Below are 23,103 nucleotides of genomic sequence, written 5' to 3'. Positions count from 1 at the left end.
CCCAATGATTAGGCAATACCACAGTGGTAGAGTGGTAGAGTCAACACTTTTGAAGGGTACTGCTTTGGGGAAGGCCATTCTGATCCATTTTATAGCCTTCTAATGTGCAGTCAGACCAAAGAATGGGCTGCTGATGCACCTCTTTGTTTGCTCTGCTGCACAGATAAAATTGTAGAATCAATCCTTGCCGTGGAAATTGCATTAAATGCCTTGCTTCCTAATAAGCACCACAGTACTGCATCATGTCTACTCTGTCTATTCCCAATTCTGTGAGTGACTGGTGTGTGGAAGCTTCCTCCATGTAAGTCTCTAGATTTCGGCTAGTGAGCCTTACTATCCCATTCAATGAAACTGGTAGAAATTGGCAAGTTAATGGATCTCCCTGTTCAGAGAAAAATGTATACAGCTGCTTCTGGAGTCTAACATGTATTAGGAGGCAAGCTATCACACAGTGGTCTTGGGAATAGCTGGTAATAGAAGTCACAGAAGGCTTCCAAAAGCTGGCACCCCTAGTAAATGGCAACTTGTGCGAAAAGAGCGCAGACACTTTCAGAAGCCTTCACTGATCTTGTGTAGTATGTAAAATCAATTGCATGTTTTAGCAGTTAAATCAGTTCAAAGCCAGACCACTCATTGATTAAAACCACCTTGAAGTGGTTGATGGCTCCACTAAAAAATGAAATCCTGCAAAGAACAATTAATGAGAAGACTGGTTTTAGGGAGAGCTCAGCCCTGGAATTAGTGATGACTGATCAAACTTGGAAATTATTATAGCTTGGTGCTTGGGGCGGGGGGGGGGGTCACTGTGCTAAATTAAAATGCCCCTTACTGTGATTTCTGTTAAGAGAAGCAGAAATAAAAACTAAGGTGCTTTATATTATTTTATGTATACAAATCTTAGTAATCCATAGGAAAGAGCAGATTATTTTAATGTTTTATTGTTTTCATTTCACATCACATAACAGGAGCTTGGTGGGGTTTTTATGGTCTTAAAATGCTTTGAGGTATGCTTATGGAGTCTAGATCCAAGACTGCATGGTGCTTAGCAGAGGCTGACCCAGCATAGGAGTAAACATAGCTTCTTACAGAGTTACATTAAAATCATAGCATTTCATGTTTACCCTGGAGAAAGGCTTTTGACTTTGGGCTGAAGACAACATGAAGCATTCAGCCGTGAGATGAAAAGAAGGCTGAATGCTTAGAAGCACCTGCAGGGTCAAAGAGGGTGTTTTTTTGGCATAATATTGGGGTGATTGTCAAGTCAGACTGCTTAACTTGAAAGCAGACTCAAAAAAAAAAAAAGATGAAAACCAGATTCATGTTTTGGAAAATGGTTCCAGTCATATAACCTTCCTCTGTCCTGTTAAAACAATTATCTGACTGACTGCAGAGATTCCTTGGCACAGTTTACCTTTTGTTCTTCTTTACCTTCTCATTGGCTGGTTATATGATAGTGGATGGAACAGAGCATCATACCAGACTTTTGCTAGCAAAATAGGACTTTGAGCTCCTCTCTGCCCCCCTCACCCAACCCACTTTTCATTCTCAGCAGAACTCCAAAATCCATTCTGGTGACTGAGGGATCTTCTGGAGCAGATTTTAAGAGGCCATGGAAGAAAGCTCTGAAGAGAGAGGGAGACTTGCTCTTTTGTTTCCTCAGCAGAAATCATGTCCAATAAAAGAAACCTATAACTGGATTCCACCCATTCTTAAGAGTCGGACTATGTTGCTGCTGAGGATTTAACCCCAAATCCATAGATGAGTGCTAATTTCAGAAATGGTGTTCATGGCATTTCCATTACTTTTGTACATGGTTACGCTTTCTTTGCAAAACAGAAATGATTGTCCTGTCTCATCTAGTAATACTACACTTTTCCCTTTTACTGTTTATTTTATTTTATTTATTACTGGTATTTCTATACTCCAGAATGGCTCCTCCAAAACTTTTATCAGAGATGGACATTCTGTGACCCCTTAGAAGTTGAGGAGGTACAACTGAAAGTAGCCCACAGTTAGTATAACTAATGGTTTAAATCCTGGGAGTACAGCTCAGAGTACAGTTTGTTTCCTTATGGCATAACTCATGTTCTTCTCATTGCTCTTTAAAGTTTCACTGAAAGAGACTTTAGCAGTAGCCTTAAAAAGAGAAGCTACCACATTTGATTTCAGTGCAGTCCATGCCAGAAATAGCTGCCGACTCTTTACTTCCCAGGAAAAGATTGAACTGAGGTGTTGGGGATCAGTGACCATCCCTCCTCCTCCTGCTCCTTTTTTTTTTTTTTTAAAGAATAATAAATTGCTTTGATTTTTTTGGGAGATAGGTTCATCTGCCTTCACTCCTTCCCAGTGAAGGTCGAAAAGATGTAATGCAAACCAATAAGGAAGGGGATAAAAGAGGAAAAACTGAAGATGACATTCCTGTAGCCAAGCGAGGAGAACCAACCAGGATCAAGATCTTTGAAGGAGGGTGAGTATTTCTCATATTCCATAGTGTTTGATTGCTGGGAAGCTTTGATTCTAAAAACAACTCCTAGGTAAAAGATGCCATGGTGACCCCTGTTAACTCCAGTTAGGCTTAGTTTTCCACTCTTTCCTCTCTCTTTCTCATCACCGTTAAGGTCCTGGATTCCAGCAACTTGTATGCCAGGTGAATAGCTGCAGGTTTTAAGAGAGCTGGATAGTAGACATGTTTCTGATTTTCTGTAATTTTGACTGTAATAGAAGAATTGGTTAGAGCTGTATTATCTGACTTTTTCCAGAAGATTTGAGTTGGGTTGAGTTATTTCAGGCATCTCAGTTAGGTTAGGATGAGAGTTTGATGCCAGCAAGATAGATCATGTGCTCACCCCAGTTTCACCTATGGCTAGCTGCCCAAAATATTCTATGTACAGTCTTATGCAGATGTTTCTGTTGCTTGTTGGTGCCTGATGTTGTACATCTAGTAGTCCAATTTCTAGCTGTGGCCCTCTCCTCATAGATACAGACTTGTTTCTGTGCTTAAATCTGATGCTCTAGATTGGGGTGTTTAATGTTGAAATGTAGCCTACTTTAAGTTATATCCCAACTTCAATTTTCATCATATTTACTTCATACGTTGCAGCCATTTGATCAGAACTAGAGAGAGTCTCTGTTGGTGCTCAAATGATGGCGAGAAGAAAATAACAGGATGCCCTTAAGGAAATCTATAGCTCTGGCTTTTTGCCAGTTCAGCCAAATCAAAGATCTACCTATTATTTTTCAAACCCAGAAGTCCCCCAGAATGCTTAGAAGAAGCAAAGTTGGCCAGTAGTGAGGAATTATGGGGATGGGAGTTCCACAACATCTAGAGGGACACAGTTTCCTTGCTTGTGAGTTGGTATTGGGTTTCGTTTTGTTTTTGTTTTTTACACCTTCTGCTCTTCTTTATAGAAAACCATTCCCTGTCAGTGGCTGGGTTTTCATATTGTGCTAAACCATTTGCATGGTTTTGGTTTACTATGATATGTAAATCTAGTTATTGTGGTTTGCAATCAAGATGTTGGCTTCAGCAGCTACTGAAGCTGATCTAACAACGGCGGTTAAAACAAATGCTATTGTAGCTGAGTGTGTGATTCTAACTTATATTATTCACCAGCAAACTTTGACCTTTTCTTCCCATCTGCTTGTGCAGTTTTTTAGAGGAGTTCATCTTTGTCCATAAATGTACAGTCTAAACAGTAGAGTTAGTCTTAACGTTGTCAATTGATGGGGTTTTGTGGTCATTTTAGACCAAAAATAAAATGTGATATCCGTATAAGCTTTCCAAGGTTTATTTCTGTTGCCTTATCAGGAAGGACACATTGATATGATGGGTTTTTTAAGTACATAAATATAGGCTCAGTTAAGAAAGCAATAGTTTCGTATATATAATTAAACACTCTTCTCTTTTTCTATGCTTTTTTTAACTTGATTAGGTAGAACTTTGTGTTCCTAATAAAAATAGCTGAACGTGGAGCTACAGATGTAAAATTAGAAGCACAGTCTATTGCTTTATTACCTTATTTCATTGCCATTGGTGATAAGTGAGCAGGATGCCCTTGGCGCAAGTAAGCAGACGATACAAATCTGTAGTGCCCAACACAAACAGAAAGGAGCAGAGATTTATGAGCTTTTACCTAGATTCATCCTGCAGATGGCATTTAAAAAAATGTGAGATTTCAAATAGAAATTTGGTGTAATTGCTTTTTTGGGGGTGGTAGTTCCTGCATACAGAAGGTGGAATAAGCTACTACTGTATTTGTTGAAATAACATTGAAAATGGTCTGTCTTTGTATGTCATGATGAACCTGAATATCCAAGAGTTGTACCTTACTATGAATATGCATTCTTCCAATTGTTCCCAAGTTCCAAAGTCGTGTTTATGGACTTTCCCATCTAAACAACTTGTTGAATTTCCTTCCATGGTTAGTTTATCATGATTTAAGAACTAGAATCAGTTGTTTTTCTACTACAAAAACCTGTCAGGGATGGTATTTTGTCCAATTTCTTGTTTGTTTGAGAGATGAACCAGGGTCCTGGCATGTCATGGCAAGCAAACCGCAGAGGGAGTTTAACTTCTACTGGCAGGGGAGCTAAATGGAAGCAGTCATGCTGCTTTGGTCAAGTTAAGCCAGGATTCTTAGTTATGAGAAGAATCTGGTTGTGGTAAAGAACTGTGGTGAAAGATACTGGATTGAGGTAATCTAAGAACCCTAAATAATATTAGAGGAATAGTGATTTTAGTGATGAAGCTGAGGAGTGATATTTCATCAGTGAACTTCTATGGATTTCATATACATAAACCACCTGAGCATATACTACATAATATATGAACATCTTGATGGCATCATCGGGGCATTCCACCTTTGATCACCAAAGTCATGCAATGAGATGACCTTACACTCAACAGCAGTTGCATAACGATGGTAGAATCTCTGTTGAGAAATATTCCCAACTTCTTCCATTGTCATGGTCATGTTTTTTCCTTGTTCTTAACTCAATATTCTCTATTTACTGAAAATGATCCTAATTTATCTTGATAAAATACATGAATAGATTGGCTAGCAACCTCTCTGTGAAGGCTTGTTTGTTTTTTAGTTCTTATTTTAAACTCTGCAAGTAGTTTTTGAGCAAAGGGCACTATAGTATAATTGTACATTATTTTGCAGTGATCCCAAAGTATATATATTTAATTTGACTTAAAAAAAACCCTCACAAGATTTCCAGTAAGAACCCAGATGTCTTGTATGATTTGGCCATCATGCACGTTTTTTGTCAATGTGATTTTTTTTACAAAATGAGGCTATAGGGCCCTATCTGGTGGCATTATAGGCATCATGGCATTTGCAAGCTGAAGTTGCAGATTTCAGCTTAAAATTAAATAAAATAAAGTGAAAAATTGGCATGGAGTGATAGACATTTTGCAAAGTTTTAAAATTTTAGCTTGTGTTTTCTTACCTGAGCAACAGTCATATAACTAAGGACCCACGTGGCAGCTTGTACGGACTTTATGTAAATATTTATTACAGGGCCTAATCTGCATTATAATTTTAACGTATTGTTGCTTACTTAGGAGAGCCAGGGCTACCAACTGAAAAAGACGTGCTAATTCTGCTGGAGGAATACACCTTTGATAAGGAAGAATGTGCAGTATGTTTTGTATTCCCCATTTTTTAACTGGGTGAGCATTCAGGCATTAGTTTATCCTCTGCCTTTTCATTGAATGGGTTAATGTTGCAATTTACTTGGGTTGCAAAGCAGTAGCTGGTCATTTGAAGAGAGAGAGTTAGCTTACAGATGTTTTCCATCAGGGCACAGAATCAGCAGTTTTTCAAGGTTTGTGAATTTCTTGACGTCCTTATTTAAACACAACACTTAATGACTGGAATTATGTGGGTTGCAAGAAGCCAAATCGTTCTGCTTGTCATCTCAGGTTCAGCTGTATTGATTTCACGTCCATGAGTTCTACAAGTCAGAAGACAGTGTTCCATTGCTTTTAGGCAGCTTTTTATGCAGACCTGGGCAAGTTTTGGGTGGCCAATAGCTCTGCAACTGTTTGAGGAAGTCCAAGAGCCCCAGTGAGTGGAGCAATGATGTATCATGGTGGAACTATTTTTTTCTTTATTTGGGACAGTTAGAGGAGCTCTTAACTTTTAAAACTCTATTAAGGTTATTGTAGATGGTCCACTATAGCTTTCATATGTTCCCTGTCTCAAAGAAGTGAAAAATCATATAATTAGTTTTCTGTAGCAGTGGTCAGAGGAAGGTATGAAGACCACAAAGAAGGTCTTCACTTAAAAAAAAAAGAAAAAGAAAAGGATTGTGAACACCTCCATGTGGCCACAATTAGGGGCAGTTGACTCACTGGAAGTGGGAAGATTGTGTTAATACTTAAAAATATTGGCAGCTTATAGCTGGCCTCTTCCTCTTCCTATGATTTGGCTTCTCATTGTAGCTGGTAACTGCCAACTACCTGCTTAGATTACTGTTACTAATTCCCAGAACATACTTGAATTGTTCTGTACTAAAAGTCATGAATTCAGTCATTTTAGTTGTTTATTTATTTGGATGGGTTATGTTTCTGAACAGGTCTATTTTAATAATTGAATAGGTAGGGTTTCCTATCTTAGCTGGGAAATAAGTCATAATTTTGCAAACCATTATTCACATGTCTAACAGCATGTTATAGATTGTCTAGATCTGGAAGTAAACAAATGTGTGCAAACTTTCCACGCTTAAAAGTGAATTGAACGAATAATAATAATGATAATAAGAATAACACCATTGGCATTGATAAAATCATCATCAGTCAATTGCAAAAGGCAGCTTTACTTGGAACAGCTTATATCCTGTGACCTTTAACACCATAAACAACATCTGCCTATCCCAGGTCCTTGGGAAGGACTCAATAGGTGGATAAAGATGCCAAATCCAGTCTAATCATCTGGCTGACTATGTGACCAACCATCATCATCATCATCATCATCATCATCATCATCATCATCATCATCAAGTGAATTGAACTCTGAACCACAGTCTACATGAACCTCAGAAGTCTGGGAGTAGAGATAAGGCTTAAAATGATGTTGAAGAAGAAACAGATTTTAGCAAATAGCAAGAAGAAAACAAGTTCAATGTTGGTCAACCTTAGTAGCTCAGAATATATGAATTTCAACTCCAGAATGCTCAGCAGTGGGCATACTGGCTGGGGCACTCGGAAGTTGAAGTCCCTACCTCTGCAGCTGGTTGGTCGGGAAGCATTGCTCTAGACCGTTCTGCTTCTTTGACTACTCACTCCCTCTTCCATGGCTGGCATAAAATCATGGCTGCTGGGTTAACCCATCACCTTAAGCAGTAATGTGGTTTGTTAGATTTCTTCTGGGCTAGACTTTGTAAATCATGATTTATAACTCAGCAGGTATATAAACCCAGCTATTGTGGCTTCTTTAACAAACATGGTGAAAACCAAGCTAGGTTTAGGGTGATGTGCAAGTCTGTTCTGTTGGCATTCCACACTCCATATGGGGCAAGAAGGAAAGAATCGCTGACCAGGAACTGGTGCTGCTGGCTTCCTTGGCACAGAATACTTTTTACTTTTTGGGGAATGGCATGAGAAGGGCCTCTCTATTTTCCATGCTAGATAGTGAAAAACAAGGATATGTGGAAATGGGTGTAATCAGGGTGGATGATCTGCTTAAGGTCCTCTTGTCCTGAGTCTTTATTTTTTTGTGTTTTATGTTAAGTATACTTATTTTTGTTTCCAGACCAACACATGTCCATCGTGGCTAAAAAATTGAGGGTAGTCCAAATTCTTATAAGTTTCAGCTGTGAAAAATAGCTCTTTATATGAAAAATACAGATGCAGTGTTACAGCTTAAGCTTTCATGTAACAACAGGAGTGAAAAAAAATCTTGAGCCTGAAAGATTGCACAAGCCTAGATGTCAAATGGGAATTTGAATTACTGGGAATACAATTCTGTCCCATTAAAAATGTTTTGAAAGATGGTATGCTTGAAAAAAAGAAACCTATTATATAAAAAATATAGAGTTAAAAAAAATTCTATCTGAATTACCCCAGAGAGGAAAAAACAGGAAACAAAAGTTTTAGAATGCTAGAAAAAAAAAGAAAGAAAAAGAAAAAAAAGAAAGATAGAAAAGGAAAAAAAACCCTTAAAAACCTGAAGAAAACTAAGAACTCAACCCCACCCCCAAGACCTAAATTATTTCTAATCCTAAATATATATTTTAAAGGCCATTGCCATTAGGACTGAATATATATTTCACCTATCCAGTCATCCATTCGTTCCTTCTCAGACTATTAAAATAATATAATTTTCTTTTATTTCATCATTATGATTCCATTTTAGACAATGAATTAAGCCTAAACCACATGGAATCATATTGTCTAGCCTTCTCTCTCCTTTGGTACAAAGCTAATTCTGAGAGCTGACAAATGTTAAGCCAATTTTTAGTGTCTGGGACACCAGCATTTTTCCATGAGTACATAATCATCACTTTTGCAGCTGTCCAATCTTGATGTATCCAGTTCTTCATAGGCTGAAAGGTTCCAAATTTGGGTGATATAGTTTAACAGAACATTAACATTGTTAACCCTTAATTGCTTTCCAGGCACCTGGCTTACCATAGCAACAATATTTAACTGGTAATAATTACAAATTAACCAAATTCCTGCTGTAATTAAAACCAAGAGCATGCAGGACTACTAAATAGTAACTCTCAAGCTGAACCCACAATGGCAAGTAGTCAATATTGTTTCCACTCTAGTACATGATTGAGATTAACAAATAAGCCTGATATGGTTTAAAAATTAAAACCACCATCATTGTAAAAGAAACTTTAAGGAGGAGATCCTAGGTATATTCTCCTTCTATAAAAATCTGACAATTTATCAAGATGTTTAAAATGTTTATGTGGAACCAACATAAGGATTGTACTCAGTATATGTATCAGTATTGATATAAAATCCATGAAGTTTATTCTTTCCTACAAACTTTGGGGCATTTTCACCTACCTTTTAATACCATGTTTCATCTGGTGATACATTTTGAAATATTCTTACACACTAAACTGGATAATTTCCTGGGGATTCTTGCTTGTAGGAATCAGGTTAGATGTTTGGCCTATTTGAGTACCCTCTACTCAATAACTCTGTTCCACAACACACTTCACTCAATTAACCCTAGCCTTGTACTAGTAGAGTTCAGGTAGGGTTAGCTAGCTATAGGGTTAGGTATAGGATTAGCCTATATAATTAGAGAGAGAGAGCGTGAAAGCTATAGCTATAGCTAGACTAGGAATATCTGGACATTCCAATATGGTGGCAAAGAAATTAAAAGAACCCTGATTCTTGGTCATGTAGATTTTAGCTCGGTTAGGGTAGCCCTAGTAGAGATAAGGCTTTGTGACATCATGAACCCTTTTCTTCTTGGCCAAGCATGCAGCAGTAGTCTTGGCTTGGTTGTTGGAAGCAGTCAGTGCCTGAGAGATATATTCTGAATTTCAGGTTTTTGCACTGAGATCTTAATTTAAAGAAGCTTTACTTTTCTGGCCACTTTTTCTCTTTTTCTTGGAGTTCTAGAGAGGCCAATTAGGTTTATTGACTACATTTTGGTATTCCCTGGACACCTCTGAGTTTAAATTTTTATATACCGGAGTCTACTTTGAGATAAATCTAACTTTCTGAAGTTAGTTGACTAATCAGTTAATCTCCTTTTGAAGTCCCCACAGCAGATTAACTTCTTCCTGGCCCAGTTAACCATGTTGTTGGAATAGGGCCAAGTCCAGACAGTCGCCAGGAGATAAGACTGACTTAAAGTCACATGCGTATGTGGAATAGGACCAGTTACTCTCTGTGCAAGTTGTGAGCCCAAGTCTTGGCCTCCTATGCCCTGGTGGAGTTTGACATCTAGTGCTGTTGCATCAGAGAGGAAGTTTGCTCTTTAGAAATACTCAGAAAAGGGTTTCTGAGCCAGTAGCTCATCATATGATGCAAAACGCTCAAAGTTGTCTTGGTGGAAGTTGGGAGAAGAGAGATGTGGCAACTGCTGGAGTTTGGCCTTTATTCTGGGTAATATTATATAACGTATTGTGTCTTAGCAACAGTGGTGAAATATCTGCTAATTTCCAAGCGTTCATGTTCTTGTGGGTGACAGCCACTTGTCTATCTCTGCCAGATCTAAAATGTCAGAATTATGCAAGTAGTCAGCTCTGTGCCTGGGTCACCAGGGCTGCTGAAAAATGGTTAACACAAAGGATCACATCTGGATTATAGATCTGGAGTACAAACTGGGGCTGCAGTTGTATGGTTTCTGTCTAAAATACAGATGTTTCTGTCAAGGCAAATTCCTTCTGAATTGACAACGGCTTTTCATTACAGCATGTCAAAAGCACAGATTTGTAGAAGACTAGCAGTCCTTTGTACCGGTGAATGTTTTTTCATAAGACACTTATCTATTGCACATCTGTTCTCTGTGATTCTGGAAACAACCTGGATTTCTGTTTTACAACCACATTCACCTTGGGCTGCTTTATCATCCACGTTTTAGGGCAGCTGGAGGCAGCAGACACACTGAGCAAGTTCTCCTAAATTCAGTTCAGAAAGGAATGTTCTTACAGATACATTTCAGATGAGTTTTCTGCTTGGAGCTGGCATTTTCTGTGATTTAATCTGTTTATGGATCAACAGGTAGCAGCATCTGGTCAACATTACCTGGGCTCAGGAATTAAGCAGGGTCAGGCCTGATTAGGACTTGGATAGTATGTTTCCAGAGAATTCTGATAGCACAGCAAACTAGACTGGGGAGTCAAAAAACTCATCCAGAAGGAGGAAATAGCAACCTGCCTCCATAATCTCCAGGAGTTAAACTCAACTATACTGTAAAACATTTCTACCTTTTATGTTTTACTGGATATAGCCATTTTATTCTTAATAATATCCCTGTTGCTATTATTAATAATATTGATATTATCAGTACAAAGCATTCCTATGTTAAAAATAGTTTAAGCAGAAGAATGTTGTAGACAGTTTTGTTTGGTGGGGGAAAAAAAAACTAACAGCTCAAATTTCCCAGCACAGGACAAACAACACAGAGGGGCCAGACTTTGTTTATTTAATGCCTAGAAGTTCTGGGCGAATCAAAGGTTATCACTTGATGTTTAAAATGCCATAAAGAAGATGCTAGGCATATCTTCTTGGATGTCCTCCTAGTCTTTCTCTTTTGACCTCATCTGTTACAAGATTTTGTGAATATATCAAGAGGCAACATTTTCATGCCAGTTTTTTGTAGAAAAGCTAAGATGATGATAATGATGATATGTCTCCCAACAAGCAAGTTCTCTTGCGCCAAACTCTTTGAAATCCCCATTGCTTCTTTGTGAGAAACCATTTCTTCTCATTGCTTTGCTCTGGGCTTCCTTTTTCTGTAGGCAGACTTCCAAAAGACAGTTTCATAGCCCCAGTAAGATTTGGATGGAGAACTGGCCAGACCTCCAAAGATGTCTTTTTTTCCCGTAACTAACCTGGGAATCATTTCTTCTCTTCATGCTCACTCAGCAACCCTGCCTTTTGGTGTGTGTTTAAAGTCTGTGAGGGATTCCTTTCCCATTTTGTCAAGCTTCCCAGCTGTTTGCGGCTCCAATCTTGCATGTGGGTGTGATACAGCATCTGGGAACAGACAGTTTGGCGAAGTTCCCCGACCCTGGGGTTTCCAGACTTCATGTGTGTGACTTCTTTGGATTGGAGAACAATAGCTTGAGAATGGCTGGGACTAAGGGAAAGCTAGGTGAAATGTTGGGTTTGGGGGTTTCTATAGGCCCACCTGATTCTAAATAAGGGAAAGCAAAGGGCAGTATTTACAAGCATCAGTTCTCAAGTCTGCTGCTTGAATGACTCTATCACTTTGGTTGATAGAGTTGCAGAAATCCACTCTATCAACCAAAGTGTGTGTGTGGGGGGGGGGTTCACAATGTTCATATCAGAAAGGAGATCAGCATTGTGGCTACTGTGACCCATAAATTTCTTTCTTTTGGGTTTTTAACCTGAACGTGCCAGGGAAGTATCAGATCCCTTTCCGTTAGAGTTAGCCAACCTTCCAGCCAACCTACTTCCTTTCTTCCTAGGGGGTGTGTGACCTTTTTTAAGCTAGTGGCTACTCAAGAAAACTTGCCTGCATTAGCAAAAGTAACTAGGTGCAGTTTATTCTGTATTTGTCTAATATATAGCTGTACAGTAGAGGTGGGCTGTGCAGCAGGATGGGGCACAGGTATGGGTGTCAACCTTTGGGCTTCGTTGATTCCCCAGGATCCAAGTTTTTTAATTATAATTTTGGTGACTTTTATTTAAATAGTACCAATGATAACTATAAAGCACTTACAAATTTCAGTCTAAATTATTCAAACTATATGCAAAGGAAAAAAAGGAAAGCAGTAAAATGGCAGAAAGAAAAAAAAGGGGTGGGGGAAAAAAGAAACTAAGAAGATGATTAGAAAAAAACACTTTAGGTTGTTTTGCCAAAATGGCCAATTTTGTCTGTGCAATATTTGCTTGCTCTGGGGTTTTCTCCATTATTGGAACGTCTTTTGTGGCTGGCCAACAGAAGGGAGATGTGGCTTCTAACCCAGAAACAGTTGGCCTCCTACCCCTGTTGTACAAGTATAGGTCCACTCGTCCGTTGCTATATCAGAATGAAAGAACATTTGGAGGGGAGAAGGTCTTTCATAGATAACCTTGAGCCACTTTGTAAATGCATTAGGCCAAATACCTGTCTTTCCCAGCGAGCATAACCAAGGCCCACGAGGGTTGTGAATTATAAGAGTGATGGTCCAACAAGGCACCAATGTGAGGAATGACTGCCTTAACACATGAATGTAAGCATCTAGGGGAGGTTCCATCAAATACCAACAAAGAAGCAGAAACAACAGCTGCTAATAGAAGCTCCCTGTGCTCATAATTCTCACCCCCCAAATAGAAGAGAGTCCTGGAAATTTCGAAGTTCCTATCAAGTTTGGATTCAAATAGGGGCTGGAAAACAACTCCCAGTTTTCTCCTGCAACCCTGAAGCCCTTTCCATTTCTTTGTCCAAATGTACTGTGTTCTTTAAAGTGTTGCTTTTGTTTGAATATTTATTTAATCTCTGTGTCTCTTATGCACATTAGATCCCATATTCTCACACACAATTCCGGTGTTTCAAACTACTGAATAAATGACCTGGGAAAGTAGCAACTCCCACCCCCCCCCCAACTTTTTTTCCTCTTCTTTTAAATAAGGCTTGTTAGATTTTGAAGTGATATTGTTCTTTGATAGTGCTGTACTCCAGGATAACAAAGGGTCAGTGTTGGGGAGTAATTAAAAGTAATACAAAAACAAGGGAACACTGAATGGAGACACAGGGTTGATTGCCAGCAAGTGAATGCCAAAGGAGTGGAGGAAGAGGCCAAGCATGATGCTCAAAGCAAATGATTTTGGATGTAGGTGGTGACTGGGCCGGCCTGCCTGCCTGCCTGCCTGCCTGCCTGCCTGCCTGCCTGCCTGCCTGCCTGCCTGCCTGCCTGCCTGCCTGCCTTCCTTCCTTCCTTCCTTCCTTCCTTCCTTCCTTCCATCCATCCATCCATCCATCCATCCATCCATCCATCCATCCATCCATTTTCATAGACCACTGCAGAGTGATATAGGGAACCATCACTCTAGAAATGCAAGAGAATATTTTTCTGTTTGTATTTGGAAATGATATGACCCATGCCTTTTAGATACAGTGGTACCTCAATTCACGAACTTAATTCATTCCACGACTCTGGTCGCGAACCGAATTGATCGCGAACCGAATCACATTTTCCCATAAGGTTCAATGTAAATACAGTTAATCCGTTCTGAACCATATGTATTTTTTTTTTAAACCACAAAAATATGAAACAGTACAGTACGAAGAGAGAGAACACTAACCTTGCTCGAGGCAACTTCTGGCGTGGAGGACAGGAAGGCGGGTGGGGAGGCGGTTATTGTTTGGAGGGAGAGTCCCCCTCCCTACAGGAAGCCACGGCCACGTGTCACAGCAGGGAAAATGGCCACGGGTTGTGTTCGTCACCCGATGCGGAGTTCACGAACGGAAGCAAAATTCTGCGAATGGTGCTGTTTGTGAACAGAAGCATTCGTGAACCGAGGTATTACTGTATAGTTATCCATCAGATGGGGCATTTCTCCAAATAGTGTGGAACAGTTTTGCATTTTTTTTCAAAGGTTCAAAATCATGTTTGGGTCAAACTAGCATAAAAACATGTAGTTGTGGGTAAAATGTGTGGGGAAAGGTCTGTTGCATAACAGATGTAAGTTTTATGAAATAATGCATTCAAAAACAATTTAATATGCACTGAAGTGCAAAGCAGAACAGGACAGCCCTGCAAATAGATCTGATGGATCGGGCATAGTTGTTTCCATCCATCCAGCCATCCGTCCATCTATCTACCCAAATGTGATTCTAGGAGATTAATGAAAGAGAGTGGGTGGAACAGACTCAGAAAAGGAGAGTTCCAAACTTTGGGAATGACAACAAAACTAAGCAGAGAGCACAGCATGAACAGCAATTTTAACAGTGAAGAAAAAGGATGATTGTGTATTTTCAAGAGAGAACAGCGCTGTTTGCCCTCCTGTGGCCTTATACTGCAGTAATTCTTCAGGGATGGAGTGATCAAGGTAGTGGCCTCCAGTTGCATTTCAGCTCAAGATTGTATAGCCAGGGACAAGCTAAGAAGTCCTATTCAGTTCCTTGAGGATAATGGTTTGGTTTTTATACCTCCTACTGTTTTATAATTGTTGCTACTGCTGTTTTTATTTTGTCTCAGAATGATAGAGTAGAAGAATTGAAAAGGATCTTGAAGATCATGTAGTCCAAGTGTTGAACTAGTCTTACTGGAGAAGCTCTTAGAGGCTCTGTGGGCTGCTGTATTTGGCCATCTATGCATGCTGTCCCTTCTCCATTTTTGAGACAGACAGAGCCCCCAAGATTGTATTACCAAAATTCAAATGCATAATGGTGTATTGGTAAAATATTTTCTCTCTTTTTACAGTTTAAGACACAAAACAGATGTGTTAATTAGGTTTTAACTTGGATCTCAGTCTGCTCCAAAATCTCAGCAGGCAGGAAAAGCTGATGATTGAAAGATTCTACTGCAATTTTGTTCTTGGGTAGATGGCATGAGGTGTAGGACCCTTCCATTTCTTCTTTTTGCTTTCTTTCAAAGAGGTTACCTTTTCCAGAATCATCATGAAAAATGAATAAATAGGATTCTAGGATTCTTGTCATTTCCTGCTCTCCTTCCCTCCTTGCCCAGGTACATATTATACAAATGTTCTTGTTCAATGAATTACTTAGTAGATGTACTGTATTTAGGCACATTGATTCTTGAACTTCCTTATAACCTGTTAGTGTTAAAATTGACGTTATCCTTTTACTAATATTTTTCCAACATATTTGATATATACCCTTGGCATTTCCTGCTCATTTATTTCCTTGTCTTTGGTAAACGAATCATTATTAAATTAAAACTGGTATTTTCTCTTACTTTCTCCTTTTTGGAGGTTGCTTGGTGTTACTAGCCAATATATTCCATCTAATTGTTCAGTTTCAGTTGAGCTTTTTCACTTCCCCTTTTTAGCCCCCCCCCTGAGTTACTTTGGGGGGACATTTTCCCTTTTAAATGTTTTAGACACAGACTCCCAAGCTATATTCCTTGCAAATTCAAGACTTCCCCTCTCCCTCCTCCCAGTAACATACATTGGCAATCTTTGAAGTTCTTTAAGGCAGAGACACACATTTCTGTGCTTTGAATGTAGGAAAAATTGGAGGAAGCAATTGCTTGTGTACTTTTTCCAAATAATAGGTGTGAATTATGAATATCACCATAGTTTTTTCTTCCCAGCTACGTGAATGACGACTTGTTCCTTACTCTAGTGGGAAAGAGAAGCTCAAGTTACTAGGCTAAGCCCAAAGCTAACAGTGTTTAAGAGTGGGGGATATCTTTCCCTGACATGTTCCACATGAATTTCTGGCCACAGGTTTCAGTTCACAATCTTTTCTGTAATGTGTAGATTTCAGTAGAAGGCATTAATATGACATGTGGCTGAAGATGATTAGAAATGTCAGGAGTTCACTTGTTTGGTAAGGAGGTGCTTGTTAATAAAATAAGGCTACAGATCTGAGCTTGATATGGTGGGCATGGAAATTCCTTCCTAGCATGGAGCTCCCTGTGCACTGTATCAGGAAAGCGAAGCCCCACATTTATTAAATGTGTTTAATTGTTTGGTTCCTCAAAGGAGTCAGGATGTCACTCATGGTTCTGTTCTTGCTAATTTAATCTTCCTAACATGAGCTGCATGGGGGGGGGGGACCTGAACTCCCCCCCCCCGATCTAACATTGGCTATCACAAATTGGAAAAAGAAGGAACTGTACTCAGAGATTGACATTCTCCATGAAAGGATACAGAGGTGCAAAGGTCTACACCTGCAGTTCTGGAGGACTCCATGTGCACACACATCGTTCCTTGATGCTCATTCCGTGAATTTTTAACCTGCAGCCATGAATAATGCAATGGGATTGTGTGTTGGTTCTATTATTATTTTTGCTTTTCAAGGAGACTTGCTATGTTAAGGTGGGAATCTTTTATTTCTGTTACCATGACACCCTGTTGCTCATAGGTACAAATCAAACGAAGAGTATGTGTATGTGCGAGGCCGTGGACGAGGGAAGTATGTATGTGAGGAGTGTGGAATTCGCTGCAAGAAACCCAGCATGCTGAAGAAACACATTCGCACGCACACAGACGTCAGGCCCTATGTCTGCAAGTACTGTAACTTTGCTTTTAAAACCAAAGGTAAGCACCTGTCAGCTCGGAGCTCATATTCCTAGTGCATTGGCTTGCTGGTTGACGTTCCCTTGGGGGCAGTAGCGGACAGATGCTTAAAATCCAGTTGCACAGGACACAGAAACTTGAACTGGCTGAAATTGGCTGAAGCATGCCAAGGCAAAGCTGTCATTTGCTGAGTAATCAGGCCACAGGGCAGCCTTTGAATGGAGTATGCCTTGAGTATAAGGTTTGAGGCCAGTGAGATCAGAACCAGTGTTTGCCAAGCTAGAGGAGGCCATTTTGACACAAATTAGGCTTGCTCCTTCCCTGAAAGCAGCTTTGAACAATGAACTCCTATATCATATATTCATTAATTGAACAGCCAACCGAATAGTACTTTGTTACAGGGCAAAGGCAATCCAAAGGCATTGTTCAAAGAGATCCTATAGGCTTTCAAGGGCATCTCCAGCCTTATGTGCTAATGCTCTGAAAGTAAATACGCTATTCATTTTTATCCTTGACCTACTCAAGGGTAAAAATTGGCAAAGTCACACATCAAAGAAACATATTCCCCCAAAGGACTATGCTTCCAATCCAAAGTCTGTGGGTATGTCAGTTCTTGAAAATGCTTATTCCCTGCCCCACATCTCTTTAAGTTTCTGGATCTTTTGGTTTTATTACTTCTCACTTTTTGTTTACTGATAGGTAAGGGGTTGTTTTAATTCCTGTAATAAGGATAAGTCTGAAAGCATGACTGAACTGCAGCCAGAAGATTCATAAACCAAGAGAATATGAAATCTGACGAAGCTACAGATTTTTTTGTTGGTGAATGTGATGGGAGAAGGGATGGTGTAAAGGAAAATATACAATTACTTTTAAGCACATAGTAGTGTGGGTAACTCAAGAGTATTTTTGTGCAAGCCACACTATGCTTGAGAGCACACTATTCCCATCTTTTGAGTGGGAACAGCTCATGAGGTTCCCCTCTGCTGCCCATTAATTAATTACTTCAAATCAGTTTCAGGGAACTTAGCTACCAGCCATTGTTGTGTTGTTGAAAAATTTGCAGAAGGTAGCATGTAGCCAGATTTGGAGAGGTGGCACCTTAACTTAAATTGGTATGGATTTTTCTGCAGGTAATAGTGGTGATATTCACAGAAATCACCAGTGCTGCATGGCCAGTTAGTCTGCGCTTTGCCAAAGGCCTCTGTGGGCCAACTAGTATGTTCTAACCTTGACCAGGGTCTAGAAACCTCTGCCTAGAATACCAGAAAATGCAATAGAAATATGCATATCTTTGTTTAAGTGAAATCTGCCTACATTTGAGATGGAAATTCAGATGTTCAGAATGCCTCTCTTGGGTTATTCTCATTTCTAGTTCCAAGGGAACCAAAACTCACTGGTGGGTCTTCAACATGTAGTGTTAGCTCTGTGTTTGAATTCACTTAGTGCTTTAGTATGAAAGGTTTCAGGTTGCAAAATTGATAGTAGCCTCTTCCCAAGACCTTGGAGAGGGACACTCAGTCAGCATACAATGTTTGCCCGGATGGACCGCATACCAGCCGTATTGAAAAGTTCTATTGTTGTCGGCATCCACATGAATGGGTATAGAAAAGGTATTTTGAACTCTTCTTTGGCATCTTGGTGTAACTGAAAGATGGGGTTGACCTTTTGTGAGAAAATGCACGTGTTCTAGTCTAATGTTCATTGACCATCATCTGAATTCTGAGATGTACATAGAATTTGTCGTTCAGTTTAATGAAGGAGAGGCTTGGGAGAATGTGCCTTCATTTACTTTGGCTTAGAAGTTTTTTCCCTGAAGAAAAAAAAAAAGAAAGAATTGAGCTTCTTTTCCAAAGTAATGAGAAGTTTGGAATTTGCTTCTTCATCTCTCCCTGCCTACCTTTGATGCTCAAATAGCTTGCTCACAGTCCCCTTAATTCCCAGCATTTGTTCCTTTTGAACATCTTCCAGCTCTTGGCAAGAATATAGACAGCATACAGGAACAATAAAATATATCTTCTCATTCCCTTCTTATTCCTTTCCTTCTTGTACATTTACACCAACACTACTTGTGTGTCAAATGTGGGGTGAGATAGATGGGGTGTGCAGAAAGTCAGTAATTTTTCTTTCTGGTTTTAATGTGAGACAGAAAAAATTCAGCAGCTCTTAAAATTTTTGCAAGCTCTTCTTTGAAGCAATTGTATAAGTTCCTGAATATCTATCATGATTTGTCCAGAGGGTAGACAGCACAGAGCACAAGTATGCAGGTAAAGCAGAACATGTACAGTAAAGGTCACCACAACACATACCATTTTCAGGACCTTGGACAACTCATAAGAAAAACTGTTGTCTCAGCAGAGGATACAGCATCTAAGAAAGCAGATAGAACCTAGTCATTTATTTAATCCTTGCTGGATGATGGCTGCAATCTTTAAACGATTCAAGGCAATTACTGCAGTTTCATGCTGCTTGTGTAGCTGAGGAATAGTAGAAGCACTAGGGTTATCATTCTCAGAATCTGAGGTGGAGGGGAGGACTGCATTCTCATACAAGGAGGGCATAGAAGGAAGCTCTGATTTCTCTTGCTGAAATGGAGATTTGCAACTCTATCCCCTTTTTGGGGTTGAGTCTCGGTGCCAAGGAACATAATAATGCTTGCATACTGAAAGAGTAGGTCCTAATCTTGGCATATAAAAGAATGAGAACATTACGAAAGTCTACCAAGGCAGACATAGAACATTTTTTCTATTCTGGTTCCAGTTTTGCCAGTTTGTAAACATCATTATGACATAACTTTGGAAAAATGAAATACTTGGAGAATAAATTACTGACAGTTTTTCAGCATTTTTTTCTTGAAGCTCGAACTAGCAAAATGTTCCTAATATCAGTGGCATTATCAAAAGTTTTCAGGTGAAGGTAGCGTACCTAAACAGAGCCTTATGGGACTTGGCAGATTCAGCTGATGCCACATCAAGTCTCAGATACTTCTAGGAAATGGGATAGTTGGGTAATCAGGAAATGATTTGCAGTCAGATTTGAGTCCTCCAGAAAACTCAGATGCTGGTCAAATACAATAGTGTAAACAATATGAGCCACTGAATTACTGTACATTACGCTGATATAAAGACATGTAAGGTAGAACACCATTAATTCCTTTTGAAAAACACAGCTTCTGGAGAAGTCAGTTTGGTGGGAAGAGTTCTTCCCTCCTGAGCTATTCCTTCCTAAGTTTGCTTGTTTGCTTGCTTCCTAGAAAGAAACCAAGTTCTGTTGCACAAACAAATCTGGCGTACTTTTCAATGTATTTGTGTACAAAGTGTAAGTGGGATGCAGCCTTCAAGTGAATTTGAGCAACTTCAGATATTCACTTAAAAGGTTTGGAAAGATTAGCTCTACTATTAGTGTGTTTTAAGATCCAGTAAAAGGTTTTCTGAGCCACAGAGTTATTTGGGCACATCTAAGCTACATAAAATCCAATTTCAGTGCTGAGCAAGGACACACTTCATTCTCCAGTACGGAAAGAAATGGGAGTTGAAAATTCTTAATTTTGGCTGGATTGTGTTATTCACATACAGTGAACAAACCCTTTCCCCCTTTTTACCTTCTCCCTTTTCTTTCTGCTTCAATAGCTTGTTGCAAAGGAAAATTAATTATTACAATGTATTTATTACTCAAATTTGTTTAATTATATATTATATATATACGCACACTCTATAATACAGTCAGGTCCAGAAATATTGGGACATCGACACAATTCTAACATCTTTGGCTCTATACACCACCACAATGGATTTGGAATGAAACAAACACAATGTGCGTTAACTGCAGACTGTCAGCTTTAATTTGAGGGTATGTACATCCAACTCAGGTGAACGGTGTAGGAATTACAACAGTTTGCATATGTGCCTCCCACTTGTTAAGGGACCAAAAGTAATGGGACAGAATAATAATCATAAATCAAACTTTCCCTTTTTAATACTTGGTTGCAAATCTGTTGCAGTCAATCACAGCCTGAAGCCTGGAACGCATAGACATCACCAGACGCTGGGTTTCACCCCTGGTGATGCTCTGCCAGGCCTCTACTGCAACTGTCTTCAGTTCCTGCTTGTTCTTGGGGCATTTTCCCTTCAGTTTTGTCTTCAGCAAGTGAAATGCATGCTCAATGGGATTCAGGTCAGGTGATTGACTTGGCCATTGCATAACATTCCACTTCTGTCCCTTCAAAAACTCTTTGGTTGCTTTTGCAGTATGCTTTGGGTCATTGTCCATCTGTACTGTGAAGCGCCGTCCAATGAGTTCTCCAGCATTTGGCTGAATGTGAGCAGATAATATTGCCCGAAACACTCCAGAATTCATCCTGCTGCTTTTGTCAGCAGTCACGTCATCAATAAATACAAGAGAACCAGTTCCATTGGCAGCCATACATGCCCACGCCATGACACTACCACCACCATGCTTTACTGATGAGGTGGTATGCTTAGGATCATGAGCAGTTCCTTTCCTTCTCCATACTCTTCTCTTCCCATCACTCTGGTAAAAGTTGATCTTGGTCTCATCTGTCCATAGGATGTTGTTCCAGAACTGTGAAGGTGTTTTTAGATGACGTTTGGCAAACTCTAATCTGGCCTTCCTGTTTTTGAGGCTCACCAATGGTTTACATCTTGTGGTGAACCCTCTGTATTCACTCTGGTGAAGTCTTCTTTTGATTGTTGACTTTGACACACATACACCTACCTCCTGGAGAGTGTTCTTGATCTGGCCAACTGTTGTGAAGGGTGTTTTCTTCACCAGGGAAAGGATTCTTCGGTCATCCACCCCAGTTGTTTTCCATTGTCTCCCGGGTCTTTTGGTGTTGCTGAGCTCACCGGTGTGGTCCTTCTTTTTGAGAATGTTCCAAACAGTTGTTTTGGCCATGCCTAATGTTCTTGCTATCTCTCTGATGGGTTTGTTTTGTTTCTTCAGCCTAATGATGGCTTGCTTCACTGATAGTGACAGCTGTTTGGATCTCATCTTGATTGTTGACAGCAACAGATTCCAAATGCAAATAGCACACTTGAAATGAACTCTGGGCCTTTTATCTGCACATTGTAATTGGGGTACTGAGGGAATATCACACACCTGGCCATGGAACAGCTGAGAAGCCAATTGTCCCATTACTTTTGGTCCCTTAACAAGTGGGAGGCACATATGCAAACTGTTGTAATTCCTACACCGTTCACCTGAGTTGGATGTACATACCCTCAAATTAATGCTGACAGTCTGCAGTCAAGGCACATTGTGTTTGTTTCATTCCAAATCCATTGTGGTGGTGTATAGAGCCAAAGATGTTAGAATTGTGTCGATGTCCCAATATTTCTGGACCTGACTGTATATCTATACACACAAATTTGATTAATAAAATAAATAATTTAACCTCAGCTTGATCCTAAGTGTGCCTATTAAAAACATGAAAAAAGCAAGTATAGAGATAGAAATATGCAGATACACAGAGATGTATAAATATATAGTAAAGTATTCCATTATTCTTTTGTTTGATCTGCTTTTAGTGATCTTTCCATCAATTTTGCAGTGCTTAGTGTGCCGCAAATTTCTTGCGATACCCAAAAAGAATAGATGTTGTTAAACTGGGAACTGAAAAGCCCAATCTGGATTGATTTATCATTTAGTGAGTAACTGAAGGAGATGGAAGTGTGGTATCCTGGCCTTTCCTCCAATATCTATTCATGTATGAGCAGAGGGGCTGGGCTCAGTTGGTATGATTCCATCCTCTCACTTCTCTCCTTGAATTTGTTGCCTGAATAACAAACCCTTTATTTGTAGTATTAGTACCCCATGACGTAGCTGAAAATACTTCAAAGAGGATTGCAATCTGAAAGATGGAACACAGAAAGGAAAGAGATGTAGGGGAAAGCAAACTTGGGCTCTAAGAACAAGAAAACTTGTACCAATGATTAGCTCACATTGGGGATAAGACAATCCATTATTTAATAACTGTTTCAGTGTTCCCCATTATTATATATTATATATGGAGGGTATCTGCTCTAGGGACTGAGGTGTAGCAATTCATTGAAAACTAATATTGAAATTTTCAGGCAAACCCCAATTCTTTGTCTCTTGCATGAGTTGTGTTCGGCAGAAGAGTGATTTTAAAAATCACTAAGCTAAGCTTTACTGTACAGAATTGTTCAGTATCTTGTAGCAAAATACCTGTTGATATTCCTTTTTGTGCCCATTGTAGGGAAGCAGTT

At 39.5% G+C, this 23,103-nt stretch overlaps 1 protein-coding gene across 4 annotated transcripts in view; it reads left to right on the top strand.

The window, feature by feature from the left end:
* HIVEP3 (HIVEP zinc finger 3) overlaps positions 1 to 23,103 on the top strand; it is a 197,961-nt gene that overhangs the window by 156,416 nt on the left and 18,442 nt on the right. For all 4 annotated transcript variants that reach the window (XM_088140051.1, XM_088140049.1, XM_025164859.2 and 1 more), the window contains exons 5-6: positions 2,322 to 2,467; positions 16,704 to 16,879. In XM_088140051.1, the coding sequence (XP_087996177.1) occupies positions 2,322 to 2,467; positions 16,704 to 16,879 (322 nt within the window). The remainder of the gene's footprint in view (positions 1 to 2,321; positions 2,468 to 16,703; positions 16,880 to 23,103) is intronic.

This window comes from Python bivittatus, unplaced genomic scaffold, assembly GCF_059951505.1.
Source record: "Python bivittatus isolate LINGU-HERP-01145 unplaced genomic scaffold, Pbiv_v1 ctg000310_np1212, whole genome shotgun sequence".
Taxonomy (NCBI): domain Eukaryota; kingdom Metazoa; phylum Chordata; class Lepidosauria; order Squamata; family Pythonidae; genus Python; species Python bivittatus.
Note: the sequence above shows the minus strand (reverse complement) of the source record. Positions and strands in the feature narration are given on the sequence as shown.